General features: G+C 26.1%; 3 protein-coding genes and 1 pseudogene across 5 annotated transcripts in view; all 4 read left to right on the plus strand.

Moving 5' to 3' along the window:
• Positions 1–2,932: 2,932 nt before the first annotated feature.
• Positions 2,933–3,610, plus strand: LOC101490891 (uncharacterized; annotated as a pseudogene).
• A 2,678-nt stretch (positions 3,611–6,288) lies between these two features.
• On the plus strand, positions 6,289–9,062 carry LOC101495415 (acyl carrier protein 1, mitochondrial). Its single transcript, XM_004492827.4, has 2 exons — positions 6,289–6,558; positions 8,561–9,062. The coding sequence occupies exons 1-2, from the start codon at positions 6,376–6,378 to the stop codon at positions 8,735–8,737; spliced, it is 360 nt and encodes a 119-aa protein (XP_004492884.1). The 5' UTR covers positions 6,289–6,375; the 3' UTR covers positions 8,738–9,062.
• Positions 9,063–16,683: 7,621 nt separating this feature from the next.
• On the plus strand, positions 16,684–19,792 carry LOC101495746 (transcription factor NAI1-like). 3 transcript variants are annotated; one of them, XM_073365674.1, is made up of 5 exons: positions 16,684–16,821; positions 16,946–17,036; positions 17,115–17,443; positions 18,603–18,968; positions 19,512–19,792. In XM_073365674.1, exons 1-5 carry the CDS (start codon positions 16,786–16,788, stop codon positions 19,527–19,529), a joined length of 840 nt encoding a protein of 279 aa, XP_073221775.1. In that variant the 5' UTR covers positions 16,684–16,785; the 3' UTR covers positions 19,530–19,792. The 3 variants fall into 3 exon arrangements, with proteins under 3 accessions (XP_073221775.1, XP_004492886.1, XP_004492885.1); XM_004492829.4 differs by having other exon boundaries at positions 19,551–19,792; XM_004492828.4 differs by having other exon boundaries at positions 16,946–17,443; positions 19,551–19,792.
• A 5,847-nt stretch (positions 19,793–25,639) lies between these two features.
• LOC101496290 (cytochrome c-2) overlaps positions 25,640–25,964 on the plus strand; it is a 2,471-nt gene continuing 2,146 nt past the window's right edge. Inside the window, exon 1 of the mRNA XM_004492830.3 lies at positions 25,640–25,904. Coding sequence (XP_004492887.1) covers positions 25,793–25,904 — 112 coding nt within the window. The 5' untranslated portion in view covers positions 25,640–25,792. The remainder of the gene's footprint in view (positions 25,905–25,964) is intronic.

The following is a 25,964-nucleotide window of genomic DNA, read 5'->3' on the forward strand; positions in this document are numbered from 1 at the left end:
AACAAAATAATTAATATATTAATAATTTGAAATGAGATTTGAAATGAGACAAATTTTAAATTGAGCTTTATATTAAAAAAGAGAATAGAAAATTTTGCTATAATTCATATTTTTAAATTTAAAAACGTAAACATCATTCAATAATAAGTAGTCGGAATAGGTATCATGAGGAGCAACATGAATTGGAACTCTCTCATTACTCGGATCACAGAGTTTAGTAGGTTGAGAGATTAACATCCCCATATATTTGAATAACAATGGACTTAAATGTGACTCATAACAAAACAGCAAGTACATCGAGTAGTGCTACGCCAAAATAAAGTTATTTTATTTTATTTTTTAATAAGTTAGTCACTCATTTTTATTTTTATTTTAGTGTTAAAGTCTGTTTTTTTTATTTGTAAATATTTATATTAATTATCTTAATTTTAAATTAGTTAAATTAAAATGAAATACTTTAAAAAAAATTTCAATAGACTCGAGTAATTCTTAATTATTTTAATTGTAATAATCATAAGAACATAAGTCATTCATCAAATTTTAGAAAAATAATTAAACAAGAGATAATTCGAATTAAATAAATTTTAGAGTTCTTAAAATTAAATGTAAGTCATGAAATCACATGAAAATTTATTATGTTGTTTTTTATATGATTAATAGAAAAATTAATAGTGTGATTTTAAAAGTCTTTAACTAAAATTAATTAAAATGAAATTAAAACTAAAAATTATTTAAAATATTGTAATTTTTACAAACATAAACAACTAATTTGATAAAAAAAAACATTAAATAATTAATTTAATATTTTTGTCTAACTTAAATAACTATAGAGTATATTTTTTTAACAAAATATATCATTATCGAAAGAAAAATAAAATTGAAAATACAATAGAGTCTTTCTCTACACACCGGTGGTTGATGGTAAATTTTATCAATAGAGACACTTCACTATGGCATATGCGTGCAACATCTTAAGGAGAAACTCATAAGCAAGATTGTCTTAAGAATATGTTACTTTTGACTTTTGATCCACATTAAAAACGGATACCTCACATTGTAAGATATGAAATCCAGCTCAATTTGAACTTTCCACTATTCTGCCAATCAAATTAGATTTTGAATTTTCCTCAAAGTAATAAATGTCATAAATTATTTTCAATTTAAAAAAATATTTTAGAAATTCAAATAGTAATGTCATAAATGATTGTGGCAATATTAATGACAAAAGAAATAGTCAAATAGTAAAAGTTGAAACATCGGTGAAATTATATGTAGATTTGATCTTTATTGTTAATATTTATTTTTTATTTAAAAATTAAATACTATATTTATCTTTTATTTTTGAATTAGTGTTTAAATCAAATGTCAACCGTCTAATTCATAAAATAAATAACGTGATAGTTACTTTTAAAAAAAGTTATAAATTAAGTTTACATATTAAAGTGATGGGTTGTAATTAGACGATGGAGTAAAACTATCTTATATTATTGATATATAATTATTAGACTCATATTCTATTTCATTTCCTTTTATATTCTCTTTATCACAATTAAAAAAGATTATAATTAATTTTAATCATAAGAACTAATACACAAAGTACAAAATAATATATGACATTCTAAAATCGTTTATTTTTACATACAAAATTTTATGACTAGCATATATATGAAATTCTAAAATAGTTTTTCTTTTACATACAAACTTTGTTTTTAAAATCGATTATAAATTCTTTTAATTGTTGAATATTACTTTGTACTTTGCATGTTAGTCATTGTAATCTATACATTATAATAAAACAAATATGATAATTTGACACGTTTGACACTAATTAGCTAAATAGGGTGTTAGGAATATATCAAATTTCTATTAATAGAAATAATACATTTTTTTTTAGAATAAAATTTAACTTCCATTACATCACGACTTTATACATATGCGTCTGTTGAGAAGTTAATGACCAATTAAAAAATAAGAAAAATGAATTAAAAATAAAAGTTTTTTTTTAAGAAAAAAATAAAACCTCCATTACATCACGACCTTGTTCGAAGTTAATGGTCAATTAAAAAATAGGAATAATGAATTAAAAATAAAAGATAAAAAAAAAACAATTAAACTTCCATTATACATGATGCATCCGTTGAGAATTTAGTGTCCAATTAAAAAATTAAAAATAAAATACAATACACCACTTGACAGTTTTTTTGAAGGTAATTGTATGAGTTAATGGCTAATTAAAAAATAAAAAGAATGAATTAAAAATAAAATACAATACACCACAATTTATATTTCACCATTGAGAATTTAATGGTCAGTTAAAAAATAAAAAATACAATACAATACACCACGCTTCAAATTAATTTAATTAAAAAATTTATTTTACTTTACGAATTATGTCTTCAGACTTTCCTTCTTAATTCGTCGTCAACCGTCTCTCCTCAATAATCTCTCATTTTTTGTGTCTTCTTTATAAATATCATTTATATTATCTCATATCTATACACAATTTCCTCTTAATTTTTTCTATTCCAAAGATTCGTTATTTATTTTTGTGTACATCGTTCTCCGATGTCTGGAAAAAAAATCAGATTTTATTGCTTCAATTTCTCCAAAAAATGAGTGAAATTTGGTTGTTAGAGTTGTGCAATTATGATTTCTGTCTGATCTGAATGTCAAAAATAAATTTTATGCGATAGAAATGGTATTGATGGATGACAAGGTTTAATTCTTTCTTTTATAAGTTCAAAGTTTTAAATTATACACAAACTTATTTGTTATGTTATTAATTTAACAAATTTGTGTTTCATATAATTAGGAAGCAACAGTGCGAAAAACTCTTATTTCTCGATTTGAGACTACCATTTGTGAGGGAGTTGCGTAATTCTCTTGGTGATGCGTCTATTATCTTTGTTTGAATTGACATATCCACTTTTTTTTACAGAACATGAACAATTCGAAATACTATGAAGAGAAGACAATACTTGCTCCGACTCATGATACTGTAGATATCGTTAATGATTATATTTTATCATTAATTCCAGGGAAAAAGGAATAGATTAGTTCAGACTTTGTCCTTTCTGATGAAAATTGTGTTGTGCAGGGAGATTGGTTCACACCAGAATTTTTGAATAACATGAAATGTTCAGGAATTCCAAATCACCGATTAAGATTAAAGATTGGTGTTTCAGTCATGCTTTTGAGGAACATTGATCAAGCTAATGGACTATGTAATGGAACAAGATTGCTCATAAATGAACTGTGTACAAATATTATTGGAGCAACTGTGATCACGGGAAAAAACATCGGTGATAAGATTTATATACCAATGATGAATTTGGTTCCATCTGATCCAGTTTTCCCATTTAAATTCCAGAGAAGACAATTTCCATTGTCGTTGTGTTTTGCAATGACCATAAATAAGAGTCAAGGTCAATCTCTTTCTCAAGTTAGTTTGTATTTAAAGCGACCTGTATTTACTCATGATCAGTTCTATGTGGCTATTTCACGAGTAAAGTCCAGTGAAGGATTGAAGACTGTTATTTTAGATGAAGAAGGAAAGTCATGTACTGACACCAAAAATATTGTATACAAAGAAATTTTCAATAATTTGTAAACATGTAGACGACATTCTTTTTACAGTTATATTTGTTTATTGTACGTATTTTTTTGTATGGAATTGAATTGATGATAAAATTAATATTATGTCTTTAATGTCAATGTCAATAAAATTATGTCTTGAATGTCAATGTTAATTCAAATTATTATATTATATAACTTTATATAACAATATATTTATTAAAATAACAATTTGTATCTGTGCGACGCACGGGTTACACACTAGTTAATAATATAGCCGTCACGATATGTCGACGAGATTCGCGAACTGCCTAAACCGTTTCGTGATAGGGATTTCATTTTTGGTTTTCGATTTGGGTTCATATTTTAGAAACCACTTTATCTAATTTGACAGGGGCAAATCTAAATGGTGGTTGTGGGTTTGTTAGTAGTAGGAGAAGATGTTGTCACAACATATTATTGTTGTTTTGATACAGATTGTGTATGAGGATAAAACCCCAACACAGATCCAATCTGTGCAATGAAACTTATATATAGTGTTGTCCTCTTTAGATCCATACATATTGATCAAATTTATTATTAAAATGGATTGTTTTTTGTAAAAACAACTTGACTATAACAAGAGTTCACAACCGCGGTCTGGTTTGTGTGGTGGTATAGGGATAGTAGCGAAAAAGGCAAAACTCCCAAATAAAAAAAAAAGAATCTTATCTCACAAATATATATGATCTATATCCAATTATTCCGGTTGAAAATCACGTTGAATTTAAAAAAAATGAAAAATAAATATAAAATTTAAATGATAGTGTGAATTATTTTTTTATGATACAATAGCATTAAGAGACATTTTTATATAGGACCTATAAGGTAACTTACTTATTCAAAGATATCTAACTGTTTTATATTCAATCATAACCAACTCTTACTATCTATATTTAACAGTTATACAAATTAGAAGCGTGTAATAATATTTTAAGAAGAATAATACAATAAAATAAAATATAATGTAATTAATAAAAAAAATACAAATTATAATCACAAAAAAAAAGTTGAACTATAAAATAGTAGCAGCCGAAATCTATAACTCGTTAAATTCTTCTGTCTTCTTTATACTAACTTAAAAATATTTCAATGTATCTACAACATTAACTCTATATATAAAAATCTAAATTTTTAATCTTTAATTATTAAATTTGACTAACAAACTTAATCATTATAGGATAAAAAAAGAATATTTTAAGTAGATAGAAAAATAAAGTAAAAACATATAAATAAAAAAACCAACAATAACTAAAAAAAAATCGGTGGCAAATAACTAAGATTGACAATATAATAGTGGCAAATCATGAAATCCAAACCTGACTTCAGAAGAGTAAATCAGCAAATCTTCAAGGTGAAAGGCAGAAGATCGAAAAAGAAAACTAAATGTAGTACAAAACCTTCGAGATTTGAACTTTGTTCCAATTAGCGATTTCAACAATACCCCATAAATTGTTCAAACTCAATTCTTCAAAAATGATCACCAACATAAGATTTTTGTTTTTATCATTCCAAACAAAATAAACAGTTGCCATAAATTTCAAGTGCTTGAAAAAAAAAATTATGGGTATTTGGCATGAACCATCACTCAAAGGAACACCTTCTTTAATATTTTCTTCATCTAGATATTCTTGAGATTGTACCAAAATTTGAAGTCACTGATATACACCCCTTGACGAAGAAATTCTGAGTAGTTGACACAATTAGATAAGACATCATTGAAAATCAACCAAAACAACAGGAACGTTTTTGGAAATTTTGAATTTTGATTGGAAACTTTTGAAACTAGAGAAGGTAAAATAAATGCTTCGATAAAGAATTTCTTAACAAATTTTGAAAAAAAATTGCAAAATAATTATTTATATATATCATTTCGAGAATTATGATTGAATTTAAAAGAAAAAAAATATTAAAAAATATAAAATCTGACGTAATTCACATAATTAATTTAATTATAACTTCTAATTACCTTAATACCTTAAATCATATCTAACACCTTAATATAATGACCTATTATATCCGTTATTTTATAAAGGTCTACCCATTGATTGTTTTTTTGAAGGTGCATATTAGAGGCTCCCTTAAAATGAAGAGTGGAATTGAAGAAGATTAGAGGGTGAGAAATGAGAGAGGTACGGTGTATATATATAAATATATATATATATATATGAGCTTCCTCGTATATATATATATATATATATATATATATATATATATATATATATGAGGAAGCTCTATCAAACAGCAGCTACAAAAGGAAATGTCGTCTGTTCAAACAAAAGCCCAGATTCTAGGATGCACCCAAAGCTTCTACGATACTCTAAAGGAAGACAACGGGCTCAAAATCTAAATAATATTAAAAAAAAAAAAAGTTAAATGGTTTTGACAAGGAATGAATTCAGTAACAAGTCAAAAATTAATAAACGTGAATGATCTGGTTAATTATTATTGAAGTATATTAAAAGATTGTCACTTTAACATTTTCTTATATCAATTGTTAAATTTCTTTTTAACCTATAATATTTAATAAGAGAAGAGAATCTTAATAATTTACGGTTCGTCGAAGAAATAAGTAATTAATTAAAGTATATGAAAAATCATTATAACTAAATCCGTATTCTCTCTTAAGACTAAAATTATTATTATTATTTCACCAAAATAAATATAATTGAGCACCTACCTTGAACCCTTCTTATATCGTGCGTGTCGCAAGCTTGTCTAACACACACTCCTTTGCAAAGAGAGAGAGAGAGATTGAGAAAAATGGCACTGAGAGCAGCCATACTCCGCCATGTTCGCGTCCCACTCCAAGCTACTCCAAAATTCCAACCATGGAATGGTTGCCTTCGCTTCATGTCTTCACACGACGATCATCTCACCAAAGAAGAGGTCATCGATCGAGTCCTCTCTGTGGTCAAAGATTTCCCCAAAGTCGATCCTTCCAAGGTCCCTTCATTTTCCATTCTTTTTTCTCTTTATTAATTACTGTGAAAATGATGGAATAAATTTGAGAAACTGGCATTCCCAATTGTTATTATGTTGTTTTGTTCAAATCGGTTGCCCTAAGGTTTGGAATTTTACATCAATAACCATCTGTGTAGGGTTGTGAAAATTGTGTAATAGGGAACCCTATTTATTACTCTGTTGATATATTCCAAAAGGTTTTTCCCCACAGTTTGGAAATTTACCTTAATAACCATGTGGGTGGTGTTTCTGTTGTTAAGGAGTGTGAGAGATGTGAAATGTGCATCCCAAATTGTTATTCTGTTGAAAGCTTAAATGGTTTTCTCAGAATTTAAAAGGTTAACTCATTAACCATCTTTCCAATGTGTATCCCTAATTTGTAGATTTAGCTCACTAACTATCTTGGCAGTGTCTGTTTGGTCATGTGGGGAATTATATGAAGATTTAATGAGATATATTTTGTGCAAGAGAAAATTGTGTTGCATTTTTAAGCTGATAATTTATTATTCAACTGAGATACATTTTATAGGAAAAACTAAACGCACTTTGGCTAAATTTGTGTTGAGATTTCCTTCAATGTTTTTCTTAATGGGCATTATCACTGTGAAGTGTTGGAAGGGTTAGGTGTCTACAGTCATACCTTAATAAGTGGTGTGACTAGTGAGGTTTCTTTCTCCATGGCATTTTGATAAAGTAGTTGTTATTCATAGTTCATACATATTTGCTTGTACATTTGGATTTTATATGGCTGTAGTTTTTTATTTTTAAATATTGAGTTGAAAGGAATTTGGACTCTCATATTTCAGTAAAGCATAATTTTTGACAATTGTAATAAACTATTTGAATTCCCCTCATTTGGTTGTTTATATATAGCACACATCCTGAGCAGAACGTGGAAACTGGAAAATTACGCTACAATCTGAAAAGCTCTCCTATTTATAAAGGCATTTCAGGTTTGATATGCAAAGGAGATCGGGACTGGAAGACAGTCCCCTTGCTTTGATTCACTCTTGATTCCTTCCTTTAGGACCCATCCCTCTCTTTTATCCTTGATCTTAATTTTTTTGCCTTCTACTTTTCATTCTTGAAAAATAAGCCACATTTTCTAAATCCTTCTGCTGCCCCTAACTCACAACACACACTTCACTACTGTGAGAGACTAAACCATCTATCTATTGAAACCTATATATAGACACTTTGCTTTCGGATTTCATAAGTGACTTTTCTACTGTTCTTTTCACAATCTACAATGTATTCAAATTCACTTCAAAAGCTGATGACAGTTTGAGCCAACAATACATTTACTAGTATTTGTTTTGAATATCTATAGTCTTATTCATTCTTTTAGTTCACAATAGCCCAGTATTTAGGAGCTCACAGTTATATATGATAAGAACTATGGAGTCCTGCTTCGCCGCAAATACAATCTGTGTAGGGCTAGTTAATTCACTATCTTCGACTGTCTGATTTCCCATTCTATTGTTATCTTTCCCATTCATATTTTTCGACGGAGTTGGAGTTTTCTTACATCAGCTAAGTGTTACAACTTTCTAACTGCTGCTTGAAGACTAATTGTTATCAAGTCATTGTCATAGTACAGTTATATTAAATCTGAAACTGGGCTGTTCCCATACCTTTAAAACATCAGCTTCAGAAAAACCATTGATGAGAATGCCCCCCACTTCAGTGGCTGTTCCTCATAGTTAACCACTTTTCTGCCAGTCATAATCGTTTTAGCAACTTCCATAATTGTTTTTAAAACATCTTATGTTCCTTTATCCCTTTAGAATTTGTTTTCATTCTTCATCCTGTATCTAGATAGTTTTTCTTTCTTACTCATATTACAAATATTCTTCTGTAGAGAGATGCACAGCTTGAACCCCAACTTTTAATTTGTTCTTATTCCTATTTTTCTTTCATCTTGCATATTTGGCCATGCACAACTTTCTTATATATATATTTTTTGGGTTTAATGGTTTCTCAGGTTACTCCAGAAGTGCATTTTCAGAAGGATTTGGGGTTGGATAGCTTGGATAATGTGGAAATTGTAATGGCACTCGAAGAGGAGTTCAAGCTTGAGATCCCAGATAAGGAAGCTGATAAAATCGACTCTTGTCATCTTGCTATTGAGTATGTTTCTAACCACCCCATGGCTAGTTAAGTTAACCAAAGAGTCTTTTTCCTATTTGGTTTCATGTTAAACTTAACATCAGTGCAATCTTTACCTTCCCAATATCTGGTTTCTCGTGTTATATTTGCCTTTACCCTTTCGAATTGAAGTGAAAGGGTTGGTGCTGTTGAAAATAATATGAATTTTCTGTAAGAAGTTTGTTAGTGAAAGAACAAATACTGGATTTTTGAAGGGCTCTAATTTCAACTGTGATGTTTTAATTTTTAATGTGCCTAAGAAATAATATTGATGGAGCTGTCATGAGGTGAGAAAATTATCTAAAGCTCATAATACAATATAATAATTTTTTATTCCATTTTTACATAGCCCTTTTCTCATACAAAGTGTGCATTATGTACTAATGCATCTAATTTCCTTTTAACATGATTAATTATCTCAATTTGAAGTATTTAACTTAAACCTAAGGTTTCCATTTGATTAAAAACCCATGTTGAAGTGGGCTCATAAGAACTTATTATGCATTAACCACACAAGATGCTCCTAACAATTTACATGTCTCTCTTGTCTCTTCCACCCTTAAACCCTAATCCACATAGAAATCTTCAATCAATTCAAGAACATCCACTATCTGGTTTTGACATTAATAACTGAACAGCACAAAAAATTCTGCTGAAACCATCATCATTCCTTTGGTTGTTGTGTTTTTCCTTAGAAAAATTCAATTGAAACCATCCTCTTCTTTCTCTGCACTCCGCTGTTTCCGATGAGGAAAGAAGGTGTATGAGAGGGAAGAGGAGGAAGTGAAAAAATCAGTGTGGAGGATAACAGTATTGAATCTTTGGGTAGGAGAAAGGAGTGGGAGGCTTTGACAGTCTCGTCGGCAGCCTCGATGCCAAGGGAGATGGTGAAAAGGAAAACTTCCTATGGGGAGAGAGGGAGAAAGATTCAATGTGTATGGTCTATCATTACGTCTTATAAGCTTTCAAACTCTAATATGCGTGAGATTCAAAATAAATTGTTACCCACAATGGATCCAATGTGTTTATTTTAACTCTTTAATAAGAAGATGAAAAATTGTCGAAGTGAATCTGGGCTGAGCATCGGGGGCCAATTTTGTCAATCCATCCAAATCTGAGCTTACAATTTAAATGCCCAATTATATTGATTTTTTTATAGGTTTAGGCGATTTTGGTTAATGGGTTATGTGGGTGGGTTGGTTTGGGTTAACTTTTCTTTTTAATGGTCTTTTATTTTTTTTTTAATTTTTTTGTCATTTTATTTTCAAATTTATGTTTTTTTTTTTTAAATTTTGGATTTTCAATATTTTTGTCAATACTCGTGTAATTTTTTATGTCTTTTATTTTTTTAAATTTTTTTGTCATTTTATTTTCAAATTTATGTTTTTTTTTTTTAAAAAAATATTGGATTTTCAATATTTTTGTCAATGCTTGTGTAAGTTTTTATCAAACAATAAGTGGTCGGGTTTGGGCAACCATGAATCTTATTTTTCTCACCTGCACCCGACCATTTAAATTTAGATAATTAGTGAAGAGATAACAATTGATATCTTGAAGTCTGAAATCAATGTTCCATGTTATATATCATTTTGGACGAGGCAAATATGATATTGAAATATGAGATTTGGTCAATACGGTGTAAAGTAAATTTAGCTTGGATGAGTTTATCTATTGATACAAATACTTTTTAGACTATTTGAGAGATATTAGAAAATAACTTATAATATGTTTATAAACTATTTTTAATTTATTTCTATAAGTTATTTAGAATAATTTATAAAAATGGTTTATATTATTTTATTTTTTATTATAAAAATAGTTTATACATAAGTATTTATATGATAATACGATAAGTGGTTAAATTTATCTAAATTTGAATTTTAATCCATAAAAAGTTGATAGTAAAAACACTTTTTTTTGTTGCCTTATCTAGGTTTTTTATAGAAAAATAAATTTTATTCAAATGTTGAAAACACGTTAAAATTATTATTCTATGAAATATAAACGTTGTTAAAGTTATGAATGTAAAATCATTTATTAGGTATAAATTATAAAGGACTAATGTCACTTGTTATAATAAAATAAGATAGATGAGACAAAAAAAAATGGCATGTAAACGTATGGTTGATAGAAAATTATTTTATGTGAAAGAGCCTATAAATAAATATATCTTAGGTTAAATAGAAAATTGTTTATGTGATAGCGCTGTTAGCATATCATAATAGGCCTTTAGGAATCTGACCTGGATATGGTTCTCTAGAGTATTTTTAATGTGAGGTTTTTCAATGGTTCAATATGTTTAACAGTTTACTTTTGAGTTTTTCACTTAAAATTTACCACGATATAAAAACGAGTTTTTCATTAAGCAAAGAGTTTATTAATTTAAACTATCATTACGTTTTTAAGAAAATGAAAGGAAATGTAGGCTAGTCACACCAACAATGTGTTGAATGTGATATAAATTTGGGATTCATTTTAACATTATATATAAAAGATTGTGAGACTCATTGTGATTTTTTTCAATATAAAAAAGAACTCAATGGTTTGTTTTAAGGCATTTATGACTCAATAGGACCCACTTAAATAATGAGGAGTTCACCAATAATGGGTGTTATTCATTAAAAATGACAAAAAAAACATTAAACTATTATTACCTACTTTTCTGTCGCTACTCTAAAAAAGACATTAATTATAATAAAAAAAATTATAAAAATTCATTAATCCGTAGTCCATCACCTTATCAATATACCAAAATAATCTAGATAAATTTGATTAAAATGTAATAATTTTTTCTATCAATTTGCAAAAGTAATATGGTTATTTGCTTAGACAAGAACTTAACCCCTTTTGTTGGTGTCCCTCCCTTTGGAATTATCATCCGCTTTAAACAATTACTTCTTGTTTAAGTTTCAATGGATCGTCATCTAAAATTCCCATCAAATTTGAGGAGGAAGGTAGACGATTAGGAGTCATTTTTTTTGGCCGAAGAAGGTTAAGAATTTTTAATTTGGGGATTAAGTTTTTTTTATGTAAGTAATTTAAAATAAGGCTAAATAAGATCTTTAGTTTCTTTTGTAAATCAATTTATAAAAAAAGATTGAAATGAAAGAGCTGAAAGTGTTATTTTAAAAATCTGAAGATTGAAATAGTCAGATTTAAAAAGTTAGAGTGCAAAAAGTGTATTTCAATCTTAATATTAATAATGTTACATCAAATAAAATAATGTATATCGGCCTCACGTGTGAATTCATTAACTAAGTTCAATAATGAGGTCTATTTTTGCTAAAAGAAAAAATTTAAATGACCATTATTTAATACGAACAATTTAAAAATTAAAAATAAAATAAAATATATTTAACCGTTTTGAAAATATTGGGACCACGCTCTATTCTTTCTGTCCTACAGTACTTGAGTTCTTACTAGCAGTATGTAATAGCAACTATGCATTATTCAAAAGAAATAATAATAGCAACTATGCAACTTTTAATACGAATTATTTTCAATTTCTACTTTTGTCATTTCCTTATCTGTCTTGTTCTGATTTAGGATCGTCTCTATTTGTCATTTTTTAATTTTCAAAGTTTTGAAAATATAAAATATAATATCTAATTCAAATATTTTTATACACTAAAAAATATCTTAAAACTATAACAGTAGAGAAAAAAATGAAGAAAATTTTAACTCCATTTTTTTCCTTAATTTAAACGTTTTGAATATTCAAAAGAAAAATCTAAACGTCACGAAAGCACAAATACATTTAAAAATCATATTTTATTCTGTCAGAAAATACAAAACATGTTACTATAAGATGAATGCTAAAGACAACATGTAAGACACATTCTTTTGAACATTTTTCTAATTACAGGGCCAATACACCATCTTTTTTAAATTATTTAAGTTTTAAATATGCCTTTGGTCTATGCAACTATGTCATTTTTTTATTTTAATTTTGAAAGTATTTTTTTTTAAAATTTAATCGATGTAAAATTAGAGACAATAGGTTTTAGTCACCGACGTCAAATTAAAAGTTACAAAAAAAAGAGTTAGCAAACTGTCGTTGAATAGAAGAAGACGGATTTTTCAAAAATTCATAAACTCCACTTTTAATTGATATGCATATATTTTTTTTTATATTCAATAACACTAATTATTAAATAATAATTAATAAATTTATTAATTAATAATATAAAATATTTTAATTTATAATATATTGTACTGATGTGCATTTATAGAGTCAGATGTTTCGGTACTCTTTTTTTATAATGTTGGTTTAACGTTAGAGACCCAAATCGAACGTCTCTAATTTTACAGGGACTAAATCCAAACAAAAAAATTTATAAATATTAAATTTAAAAAATAATATATTTATTGAGATCAAAGATATATTTAAACTATAACTAGTAATCAATATTGAATATTTAGAAACACCATTTTTTTAATTGAAAAAGTGAATACTCTTTCAATTATTGTAATTAATATAATAAAAGTATAATTGTTAGACAATGATAACATAAAATCATTAAACTATATTTTTCTTGAGATAAAAATTTATAATAAATACCAAATACTATATAAAATAAATATATATTAAAAATAATAAATAATATTTTATACGGGTAGGTTCAAAGTAGATATCATCCGCTCCTGTTCCCGAGTTTGAATTAAAAAAAAAAAAAAAAAAAAAAAAAAAAAAAAAAAAAAAAAAAAAAAAAAAAAAAAAAAAAAAAAAAAAAAAAAAAAAAAAAAAAAAAAAAAAAAAAAAAAAAAAAAAAAAAAAACTCAAAATTCACATTAGGTCAAAGTAAATTTTTCCTTTTAAAAAATGTATTGGATGAATATTAATACGTGTGAGTTATGCTCTCTTGCTTAGTTGAACCGACCAAACACTTTAAATTTGGCCATGTGAAAACTAATGTAAGAACCTGTGTCATGTATGGGACGAATTCTTCTAGGTAAATTTTTCAAAAATTTAATTAGAAAATGGGTTAATTGTGCTTGTAAAATAACTAAATATTTATTGTGGATACATAATTATTAATGAAATTATTATAAGTTAAAAGTAAACATCAAACTTATTTTTAACCGATGCAAACCACAAACATGTAAGTTGTAGAATTCAGTTAGTATGTTTTTTTAGTGAATAGAGTTAATAATATTTGTGGTAAGTACACGAGAGTTAATGCAAAAATTGATCTACTATTTTTATTTGAAGAATGTTAAAAGTTTGATTGTCAATATATTTTTATAAATTTAAAATTTAAAATTCTTATATATAATAAAATATTATAACTTTTTATTTAACCACTTTAATTTTTCAGTTCAAGATCCTTCATTGACTATATATATATATTATTGGGAAAAACTGAATTTAAGAAAATATTTGAACTACATTTTACAACACTTTAACGTAAAAGTATAAGAAAAAAGAAGAAGAAAAAAAGATATAAACTTAAAGTATTTCTAACTGTTGAGATTTATAATAAATAATTATAGCCATATATATAACATTTGTCCCTCTTTTGTCTTTACAATTTTAAACAATATAAGACTTTTTCAAGATTCTTCAATTTCAATCAAACTCATCAATCTCCACCTTGATTGAAATTGATGCATCTTCAATTTTTATTGTCTACAACGATAATCATAGTTCAAAATAACTATCATATTCCACCATAACAAGTATACTTCACTTGAAATTAAACGACTTCAAGAATTTCTACATGAAGCTACACCACTTCCATAAATTTTACTTGAAGGTAAAACCACTTCCATAAATTTTACTTGAAGGTAAAACCACTTCAATAAATTTCACTTGAAGTTAAACCACCTCAAGAAATTTCACTAGAAGTTAAACCACTTCAAGAGTTTCTTTTACATGTTGAAAACTACGGTGCAAATTTATGGTGCAATTATCATATCGTTGTCTCGAAAAATTCTTCAATAATCAACATAATCTTAGAACACATCTTGCATCAATGTTAACCAATGCATTTGTGCAATCAATACCTTGTGTAATTTTGATTATATCAACACACATTTGACTTGAATTTTGCACGAACCAAAGTTGATTCTTCCATCAAATTTCTCTATGTCAAACTTCCGAACTTGACATATTGTAACCGCGCACCAGATAGGATATCAGGAAAGAGAGACGAGCCACAAATGGCCACTTAAAAATCAAGTCTTTCCTAACTAGAACATTTCCAAACAACACTTTCTCACGGTCACCCTTCTTTTCTTATGTGAAAGATGGACAATGCCGCAGCCACAAAACATACTAAGAATTTTATTTCCCTTGATCGAATCAAAAGTATCTGCTAGATGTTAGAAAAAATAGACATAGAGAAATTTAGATAACACAACCTAAACACAAAATTATAACGTGGAAACTTAAAATCGAAGAAAAAATCACGACCACTGTCGAACGATAACTAAAGAATAATAACAATATATGAAAATGGTTACAACACATAAACTTTACTTAAACAACCTCATGACCTCCAATACACTCACACTCTCCAAAGAAAATATACGAACTACATCTTACAATACTATAACATAAGAGTATAAAAGAAAATAAAAGAATAAGATATATATATATATATATATATATATATATATATATATATATATATCATTTGTCTCTCTCTTTTTTTATATTTTTAAGAAATGTGTATCTATATATATATATATATATATAACATTTGTCTCCCTCTTCGTTTATAATTTTAATAAATGTGGAACTTTATCAAGATTTTTCAATTTCAATCAAACTCATTAACCCTTTGCCTTTAAGATTGTTTTTCAATACACAATTTTTATCGATTTTTAGCAGGAGAATGTGAGAGTGAATGGAATTCAAATAAAAATATGATAGAGATAAAGAAAATGAAAACCCCTACTTTTGGAGAAGAAGAAGAAGAATGGAGATTTAGAGTTTGTTTGATTGTATTTTACTTTTTAGTTTTAAAAAACTATTTTATAAATAAATTATAGAAAATTGTTTTTGAAACAATTTTTTTACTAGAGTTAAAAAAATAAAAAAATGAAAAAATGAAAAGTAAAATATTATTTATATGTTTTGTTTTTTTAGTTTTAAAAAATATAATATTAAAAATAGTATTACAAAACAGTTTTTAAAACAAATTTTTTAGTCTTTAAATCTTAAAATACTAAAATAGAACTTTTAGAATGTGAATCAAACAAACTCTTAATTTTTATCTAATCCCAAAATAATACATGTACACGAGTCAACATTTTTTTCACAAAATAACAACATTGACCAACATAACTTACGAAAATATAGTTATATGAACAAAATGAAATAAAAAATATTTAGAGGATAAAAAATAAAACTAACAATTAAGTTAAGGATAATAAAACAATTTAGTCTATATAACACTAGTATATTGTAAGTCATTATGCGATCAAATCTATCTTTTTATAGGAATTTTATAAAACGTAGTGCATTTGAAAGGTTTTTGTCGTGTTTTTCAAAATTAGAACCCGGTCATTAAAAAAAGAATGAAAATGTTGTGAAATGTTGGAAAGCTGAAAGATATCCCGATTCAGAAACTAACATTGTAAACAATAGCAATATGTAAATTATATTAATTTTAAAAAGATAAAATCTTGATTTAGTACGCTAAGATGCGATATTGTTTAAAATCAACTTAATTTGTATACACTAATCGTATAAAGATATTTTACATTAGATTACTTGTCAGGTAATTAAAACTGTTTAATCTTTATTATGATTACTATTAAAATTACAAATATGAATTATTATAGTATACTGATAATATAATTTTTTTATATCAATAGTGCATAACAATTTAACTATTTAAAAATAAATAATCCTTAATAATGATAAAAAAAAAACATATATTATTGGTCTCATTATGTGTGGCCAAGACCACTCCAGCTCAAAACGTGAATTTAATGGACACAATTTTTGCACTTTTCACTATATAATAAGTTGCAATGTGTACCTATCTACTCTATATCATCTAGTCTTAGGCAAAGGGCCACTCTAAGGGTTCTCTTCAATTTGCAAAAAAAATGGAGGATTTATTGGAGAGTTTGAGTTCTTATATGGTAAATCATCACACTCATATATATACTATGATCAACACATAAATTACTAAAATTAAATTTCAAAGTACATATGATTTTCTTGTTGGTACATAACAATTTTTTCTCTCTCTTTGAATTGTCATAGGAAATGGAAGATGATGAATTGAATCAAAATAATAGTTCAATTGATGATGAGCAAGAGTTCCTTAAAGATATCATGCTTGAGCAACCTGAATGTGAGTCCTATTCTTATATTTTTTCCAATAAAATCCAAAATAATAATAGTACTAATGTTGCCATAATTAATGTTGAAGGTAATGCCACTAGCCCCACAAATAGTATTTTACCTTTTGATGAGAAAAGTAATAGCTCCAACTCAATAATGTCTTTGGAAAGATGTGTTTGTTCTCCAGCCACATATCTTTTATCTTTTGATAACTCAAGTGTTGAACCAATCATTGAACAAATGTCAAATAAAAGATCACATGATGGTGTTGAATTTGAACCAAAGGTGAATCAAGCAACAAAAAGGGTTAAAAGGGAATCTGAGATACAAGATCATTTAATGGCTGAGAGAAAAAGGAGAAAGGAATTAACAGAGAGTATCATAGCACTTTCAGCCATTATACCTGGCTTGAAAAAGGTTAGTTTCTCCTTTTAAATCTATTCTAAAGTTAGCTTAAAAAAATGCAATCATATGAATTTAATTAAGTTCTTATTCAATATCTTTGATAGTGTGTTTTTATACGCTATTTCAAAAAGTTTATTAGGCCGAAAATACTTTATACACGTATCTCAAAGTATTTGTTGCAAGCTCTTTTCAGCATTTATTTAAGTGTTTATGTCAATAAATATATTGTCAATGAGGTATGAGTTCAATTGCAAAAATTTGATTTTATAATATCAAAACAGAAACTTATATCACGTCAAAATAATCATAAAATGATTATTAGCGTTGGTGTCACTTTAACAAATACGCAGTAATAATTTTTCTTTCTTTGATTTTTGTTATATAAATATTTTAGTTTAAAGTAAGATGACCATCAATGGTAAGACTTTGATAGTGTAATTTTAAGACATTGTTTAAGTTTTTTATGCGACTGTTGTAAAATGGTTATTAATATTATTATTATCAATAATAATTTTTTATTTCTCAATTTTTTATAAAAAATTATGGCATAAATTACTTTTTTTTATAATAAAAAATTTAGATGATTTATATTTCGGGACTCCTGAGAATCATAACAAATTTCTAGGTCCAAAAAGAACCGAAAATACTTACAAGTTATCAAAGAATAAAGTCCTTATGTTAATTGGGAGTGAAATGATGATACTTTACCAGGCATGACGCAAATTCTTTTGTTTCTTGTTTAATGAATAAAAGTCAGGTACCACTTTAAGAAAATTGTCATGATATAATTTCATAAACTGTCAGTATTAGATGAAAGTTATAAAATAAATATCTTTTTTTTTCATTACATTTTTCTAGTTACAGCTCATCCTGCACTTATACTTTTATATACATACTTTTAGAGAATTATTGTTTAGTGCTGTATTATTGTCGAATGTATTGTTTAAATTTATCAAAAACTTGTCTTACACAAACATGTTGTGTTTTGTGTACTCTAATATAAGTGAAGGTCTTTTCACTAAATAGTTGAAAGATAAGAGTTTAGTTTTGTAATTTTGTAATTAGTTAGTGTCATTTGATTAATAATTTTTTTTCTCATTTTGTTTTAAATTAACTTAAGGTTAAAAGTTAATTTTTGATATATTGACTTAATTGTAATTTGTAATTGTAGATGGACAAGTGTTATGTACTTAATGAAGCTATAAACTACACGAAACATCTTCAACAGCGCATTAAAGAATTGGAAAATCAAAACATAGATAAGAGAGTAAAAGATCCAGCAATATTCATATGGAAATCTCAAGCTTCCTCAAATAAAAGCACTACTAGTACCTATTGTGAAAGGAACACTGAATTGCTACTCGAGGTTGAAGCAAGAGTCCTAGAAAAGGAAGTACTCATTAAAATTCATTGTGAGAACCAAAATGACATAGTGCTCAAAATACATGAATTGCTTGAAAAGTTCAATCTCACTATAACCACTAGTAGCATATTACCATTTGGTGCTTCTATTCTTGTAATTAACATTTTTGCTCAGGTATGAAACTATCTACTTTTTTTTAATAATTATGAAACTATAAAACTATTTAGTATCTTATTTAATTCAATAAAATACTAATTATTTTACTATTATAGTGTGACACAAATGATAGATAGTTGAGTCTCTTAATTATTTAGCCAGAAGTTTAATCTTTTATATGTAAAAGAATATATGTAGGAAGAAATCAACATCTTAAATATATTTCAGTATCTTGACTCCGTAGTTGTAAGAATATATCTGTTTAAAAAAAATAACATTAATTATTTCATTTCAAGGGCATTATTATCCAGCTTAATTATAATATATTAATAAATTCTCATAGTCTATATTTTATTTCAAACTAAAAAGGTATACATAATAGAAATGTTAACCACATACTCTTTTTAACATATCTTTGTGAAATGTGATTGTTCAGTTTTCCTTAAAAAGTAACTTTAGTTACTTTGTAATTTGAACACTTTTAAGAAGTGTATTAATTAACTTTAAAAAAGTCATACAGAGTGTTTTTTTTTTTTGTCTTTCTCTAATTTGTAATACTAGGATGAAGTGGAATCCTAAATCGCTATAGCTATGATGCAGATGGATGAAGAAAACAGCATGACCATGGATGACCTTGTGAAAAATCTGAGAAAACATGTTTTGGAGGCACATGATCGTCAATGATTCAATATTGATCCGTTCTAGTGCATCAAATTAAATAAATGATTTCTCCATTTGTAAATTATAATAATTGATTGTGGATGTTTTGAAGAACCAACTCTACTTTAGTGCATCAGTTTGTTTTCTTGTTTGTCCCGTAATAAAAAAAAATGTTGTGAGCATTTTGTTTATTAAAATGTTAGATTAAGTCTTAATTCAAATGATAAATATCGATTAGGTTCGATGTTTTGTTTTGAGTTTAAACTTAGACTTTATAATTGTTTAAGTTAATTATATTGAAATTTATTAAGAATTATGGTTAAACTCAAGAAAAAGTAAAATAATTAAAGAGAAAAATAAAATTTGAAATGATTTTATGAATAATTATTTTTACAATTAGAGTATGATGCACTTTTATATAGTGCTATCAATGTAACTAACCTAACAACTTTCACTTAACTATAAGTAACTTTATCTACCTCTAATAAAATTTATCGTCTTTTTTCATATAAAAAAAATACTACAGCTAAAAAACATTTAAATTTATGTAAATTAATCGGTGGTAATTAATTAGCTTATGTTTATAAAGTGGCGAACAGAGTATTGGGTTAGGAAAATAAACAGGGAAGAAACATCAGAGATATATGCACAATATAATGCATTTTAAGTTTCTGAATAAACCATAAAAATTTCTGTACAAAATTTGGAATCAAATTTTCCATGTTCATATTTGGTTTGAGTATAATATATTTAAAATAGTAAGTATGAACTCATAAAATGTTGGGTGTCCATCTTTTCTAAAATTGGTATGAAGTACATTTTAAGATAAGATATGTCTAAATATTAGGCAATATTAACAGCTTATGTCATAGAAAGGATTAGGCAGCCAATTATCAATACTTCTTTTAAAGATGGAACGGTATATACTATTTAAATTTATATATAATTCTAAAGTCTTAGATACGATTTCGAAATATGATAGTGAGTCTTTTAGACGACAACTATCAATTACTTGTAGGAACCGATTCTTTCTTTTACAAGACTTTAAAAACTAATCTACACTGCCTAGGGATTTTAATCACATCCAATGTGTATAGTATAGTCATATCAACTATGACTACCTCATAATCACATACAATATAGTCATATCAACTACGGGTACCTCATTATTCTTAACTACTTAATTATTCTTGTGTCATATAAAAATGCGTTCTTTTTCAACTAAATAAATCGAGATGTAATTAAGTGATATGATGCATTAATTAAAGTATGTCTTTATGAGTTGGGTTTAAAACTAAATTGATATTTTGGTATATATTTGTGATTTTAAAAAAATTTAAAGAATGAGAAATGTTAATCACAAACTCTCGTATACATTTTTGAGTTAGGAATATTTGTTTGAATAAAACTTCAAATCAATAATATTTAGATCAGAGGTGGATCTTGCTTAAGAAAGGAGGGTTGTGATCACCGGAAAAAAAATTATAGGTAAAATGGCCAAAATGTCATTAGTCCTTATTAAAATGAGAAAATTACAATAATATCTAAAACCCTAAATCAATATCTTATCCTCTTCCTCTCTTTCTCTCTTGCGTCGCTGATGCTATCTCTGCTCATCAATCTCGCCTTGCCTTTGTCTGTTCGCTTCGCCTTGGGCGTTCGTCAAAACTCAAAAGGTTCGGATTTCAATTTCGTTCATCATCAGCATTGATATTTGGAGTTTGTTTGGAGTTTTATTTTGGAGTTTTGTTTGGAGTTTTAGTTTGGAGTTTTGTTTTGGAATTTGAATTTCAATTTCGGATTTCAATTTCGTTGTTAATGATGATTTCATATGCTAATTCTGCTAATTTATTGAATTTCATGTGCTAATTTCTTGAATTTTATGTGTTGATTTTTGTTTGGAGTTAATGTTGATTTTCAATTTAGATATTAGTGTTGATTTTTGTTTGAATTTCATGTGCTGATTTTTGTTGCATACAAATTGTTCGGTTTTTGTTTCTATTTAATTTTCACTGAAAAATGAGAATTTTTTTTCAAGATTCCTAAAGTTTTCAAATATGACTTTGAAAAATGTTTAGAACGTAATCCCAGATAACGCCCTCAAATTTGGCTATATCCACCAAATTTTAAGGTATTCTTAAGTCATGTAGTTAAACTATTTGATATTTTACTTTGTGTTTATTGCAACTTAACTTTTTATTATATAATATTATTTGCATATTTGATTTATACGTTATATTTTTATGTCGGTCACCCCAAATTTTTTAGTCAAACTCCGCCACTGATTTGAATACATATACATAAATAAATAAAAATTAAAATAAAACATAATAAAATAATATTGAATGATATGATTTGATTTTTAAAATTTTTTAATTTATGTATCTATGTCTAAATATTATTGATTTGAGGTTGTGTTCAAATAAATATGTCTCCTTTCTAGCACTCTTCTAACCATTGAGTCACATAATTATTTTCTTAAAATCCTTTAATTGGTATCAGCTTTAATAATTTAAAATGATTTAAACTCCAAAATATTCTTATTCTTCCCCAATACAAGTAGAGATGTCAAACATATCTCAAAGTTAAAAATTTCTCTTAAAAAGTCATCTATTAACTCTTTTAATATTAACTCTTAACTCTCTTATTGAAATAATTTTAACACAATTGTAGTTTTAGTTCTTTTATTTGTATCAATTCACAAAATTAGTCTACATATTTTAAAATCCGAAGGTTTTAGTCTCACATTTTGATTTTTTAATTTAAAAATAACAATGTGACGTACTTTAAATAACGTAACATATGATATGATAATGTGAAATGATTAACACTCATGAAATCACAATAAAACCCTCTAAAATTTAACTTGCAATTTCATTTTTTTTTTTTTACAATTTAATTAATAACATATGAATAATTAATGTTTTTATATCATGAAATCGTATGTCACGTCATTTAAAATTTATCAAATCGTCATTTTTTAGTTCAAAAATCTGATGGATGAACCAAAGCTATCGGATTTAAAAATAAGATGACCAATTTTATCTAATTGTGAACATAAAGAGACAAAAACTACAATTAAGTCAATGGCTTTTTAAAGTTCCGACCTATTATTTCATAGGTTTAAGTGAGGAGCCTCACTGACTCAATGTTTTGTCAATTGAAAATTATATTTAGAAATTAATTTTTCTCAAAAAAAAAAATATCAAAATAAAATTAAAAACTTTTTGTCTCAAAAAATAAAAATAAAAATTATTGATTAAAAATTTTCAAAAAACAAAATCTACGTATAAATTTAAAATATAGATCCATAGACTCCACTTAGATCACAAATTTAAGAGTTTTTTACTTTTTATGTGGGTGAAATTTATCCTTACAATCGTAATTTTAAGATTCTCAATTCTAAACTTTGAGACCGGTCACATAAATGCTCGCCGATATCTTATAAATAAAAAATACACAGCCAACAAACTTACAAAAAGAACATGTTCGATATATTTTAGTTTCGAGTATTTTAGTTTTAATTACGATGTTAAATCAGTAATAGTGTTTTTTTTTTTTCTTTTTAACATTGATTTTTGACCAACACTAATTACAAATTTTCTAGATAATAATATGATAAATAATCGGATGTTATTTCAATCAAACTCATTTTTATTTTGAAAATATTTATAACTGTTTTAATTTAAAAAATCTCCTCCGAACTCTCAAAAACCTTCATCTAAATACACCCGATCGAATTTTAAATTTGTTTTTCTTTCAGACACACATCACATATAACATCTTTTTGTATGTGAGTTTTGTTAGTCCTCTCACGACTTTATGGAACATTAATAATCGAGTTTCTTGTGCCATAACCAAAGTTGCTTGCTTGTAGACCACATAAGAGCTATTGCAACTTCCCTTTGAAAATTCTTATACACCACTTTACCTTATAATTTTGATGTTGTTTCGAGTATTTAAAAAATTCACTACTAATAAACATAATCAATTCCTTAACATAATTACTTAATAAAATAAAATTATTATGGCACGTATTTCAACTGCAAAATTAGATTCTTACAAATCACCCTAAAGTACCTCCTTAATCAAGCTAATTTTCTTGTCATTAATAGATTTTTATGGCACGTATTTCAACTGCAAAATTAGAGAGGCATAACCCATTTATTAGTTCAACCGAATTTCAAAAACTTTCAATCCCTTAAAGTAGGTGCTTTTTGACAAAATATCATAAAGTAGTTGTACCACATAAAAAGAAAACATTTGGTAACAATTTGTATGATTGTGTTTTAGCTTTTTGGTTTTCAAAAACCGTTTTATATGTTTTTAAATATTGTTTTCTAAAACAATGGTTATTTGTTGTTTTAAAGCTTTTGCTAACACATTATTATTTTTTTGATTGTATTGAGTTTATTAAGATTAACAGTATTTAATAACAAATATTTTAATGTATTTCAATATTATATCAAATGATTTTTATTTGTCTAAAATTTTACTTGTCTGTATGACATAAATTTTAAATTCAAATAATCTTTTTTTAAAAAAAAACACAATAAAATTAAGAAAAATATAGAGGATTCAGAAGAGATAGAGGGAGATTTAAATTGAAAGAATCCAAATTCTATTTGATCATTTGATTTAATGTAACTCAATTGGGAAAAAAAATACAACTATTTTAAAAAAATGATTGAGTACAAAAAAATAGATTGACTAAAATAATTAACAAAAGATTCGATAAAAATGTCATATTTTTTATTATTTTAAATTAAATAATTATGTCGTTTTATATCATTTTATATTATTAAAAAATAAATTTACTAAACACTTTAATTTTAATTAATTAATTTTTTAGCTATAAGTCATTAGTTATTAACTATCAACTATCAACTTACTTTTCAGCTATTAGTCAGTTTTTCAATTATGAACTAACTTATAACTTATAACTTAATTTTACCAAACAAAACCTAAATATAAAACCAAACATTAAAAAAAAAAAAAATCAGTTATGCAAACGTAATGTTAAAATTGTACAATGTTTTAAGTAGTTACTCTAAAATATTTTGCCATCCAATAAATATAATGTACCAATAACTAACAAATCATTAGACAATTAAAAATTTATCCATATTTTATTAAAAAAAAATGTCTATATTTTTTTCTTAATTTTTTTGATTTAATTGTAGTTTTAATCCCTCTATTATTATGAATTCACGAAAATGGTTTGTGTGCTTTAAGCCAAAAATCTTATTGAAACTCATGATATTAATTATAAAAATGGTGAAAGATCACGATTTCAAAGTCCTCGATATTAAATATCCTCATAGTTTAAATATATAAATTGAATTTTTTTTATTAAATATACTTTTTAATCCTTTTAAATATTTATTTTTATTTATAATTTATTCGAAAAACTTATTCAAACTTAAAATCACTTTTCAATTTTTTGTTACTAATTTTAATCTATAATTTTTTATAAAAATTTATGTTTTATATTTCAAGTGACTTTTTTTATGAGAAATTATGAATAACAATTTAAAATATTATTAGTTAAATAATTTAACTATTTAATTTAATTTTTCTCTTATTTATCTATAACTAAAAAAAACATTATTAGATTAAATATGAAATAATTAAATTAATAATAGTTTAAAATTTTAACTATGACACTTCATTGAAAATGTTAATTAAAATATACATCATCAACTTTTATAAAAATTAAATATTAAATAAATAAATAAAAATTTAAAAAGACAAAAATTCAAAGAATTTAAAAAAAATTAAAAATATATTTAATTTATTTATTTATAAAATGATAGAAAAAAGTTTCATTATTATTTTTTCCTCAAGATTCATGAATAGTACTGAAAATTACACCACGTATGATGTATCACGATTCTTCTAGAGAAACAATAATGATAAAAAACTAATATTTATTCTAACATATAAACAAAATTTGTGGATAAAAGATATTAATTTATTTAAAAATTTAGTTTATATATATTATTTTAATTTTGAAATTCTGAATAACTACGTAAAATAAAAAAATAAAAATGTGATTTCGGTGGCTGGCGAAAGGCGGTGCTGGTTTCCATTAACTTTTGGGGGTCCTCCTCAGTCACACTCACAGACACCATACCATCTTTCAATAATTGGTTACACGCTTTCTTCTCCATCTTTCTCTAATGGCGTCCTTCGACGAAGCACCTCCCGGTAACCCCGAAGCCGGTGAGAAGATCTTCAGGACTAAGTGCGCTCAGTGCCACACCGTCGACAAAGGCGCCGGCCACAAACAAGGTTTTCTTCTCTTATTCTAATACTTACTCTCAGATCTACGCTTCCTTACTCTTCACTCTT

This window comes from Cicer arietinum, chromosome 3 (assembly GCF_000331145.2).
Source record: "Cicer arietinum cultivar CDC Frontier isolate Library 1 chromosome 3, Cicar.CDCFrontier_v2.0, whole genome shotgun sequence".
In the NCBI taxonomy this organism is placed as follows: domain Eukaryota; kingdom Viridiplantae; phylum Streptophyta; class Magnoliopsida; order Fabales; family Fabaceae; genus Cicer; species Cicer arietinum.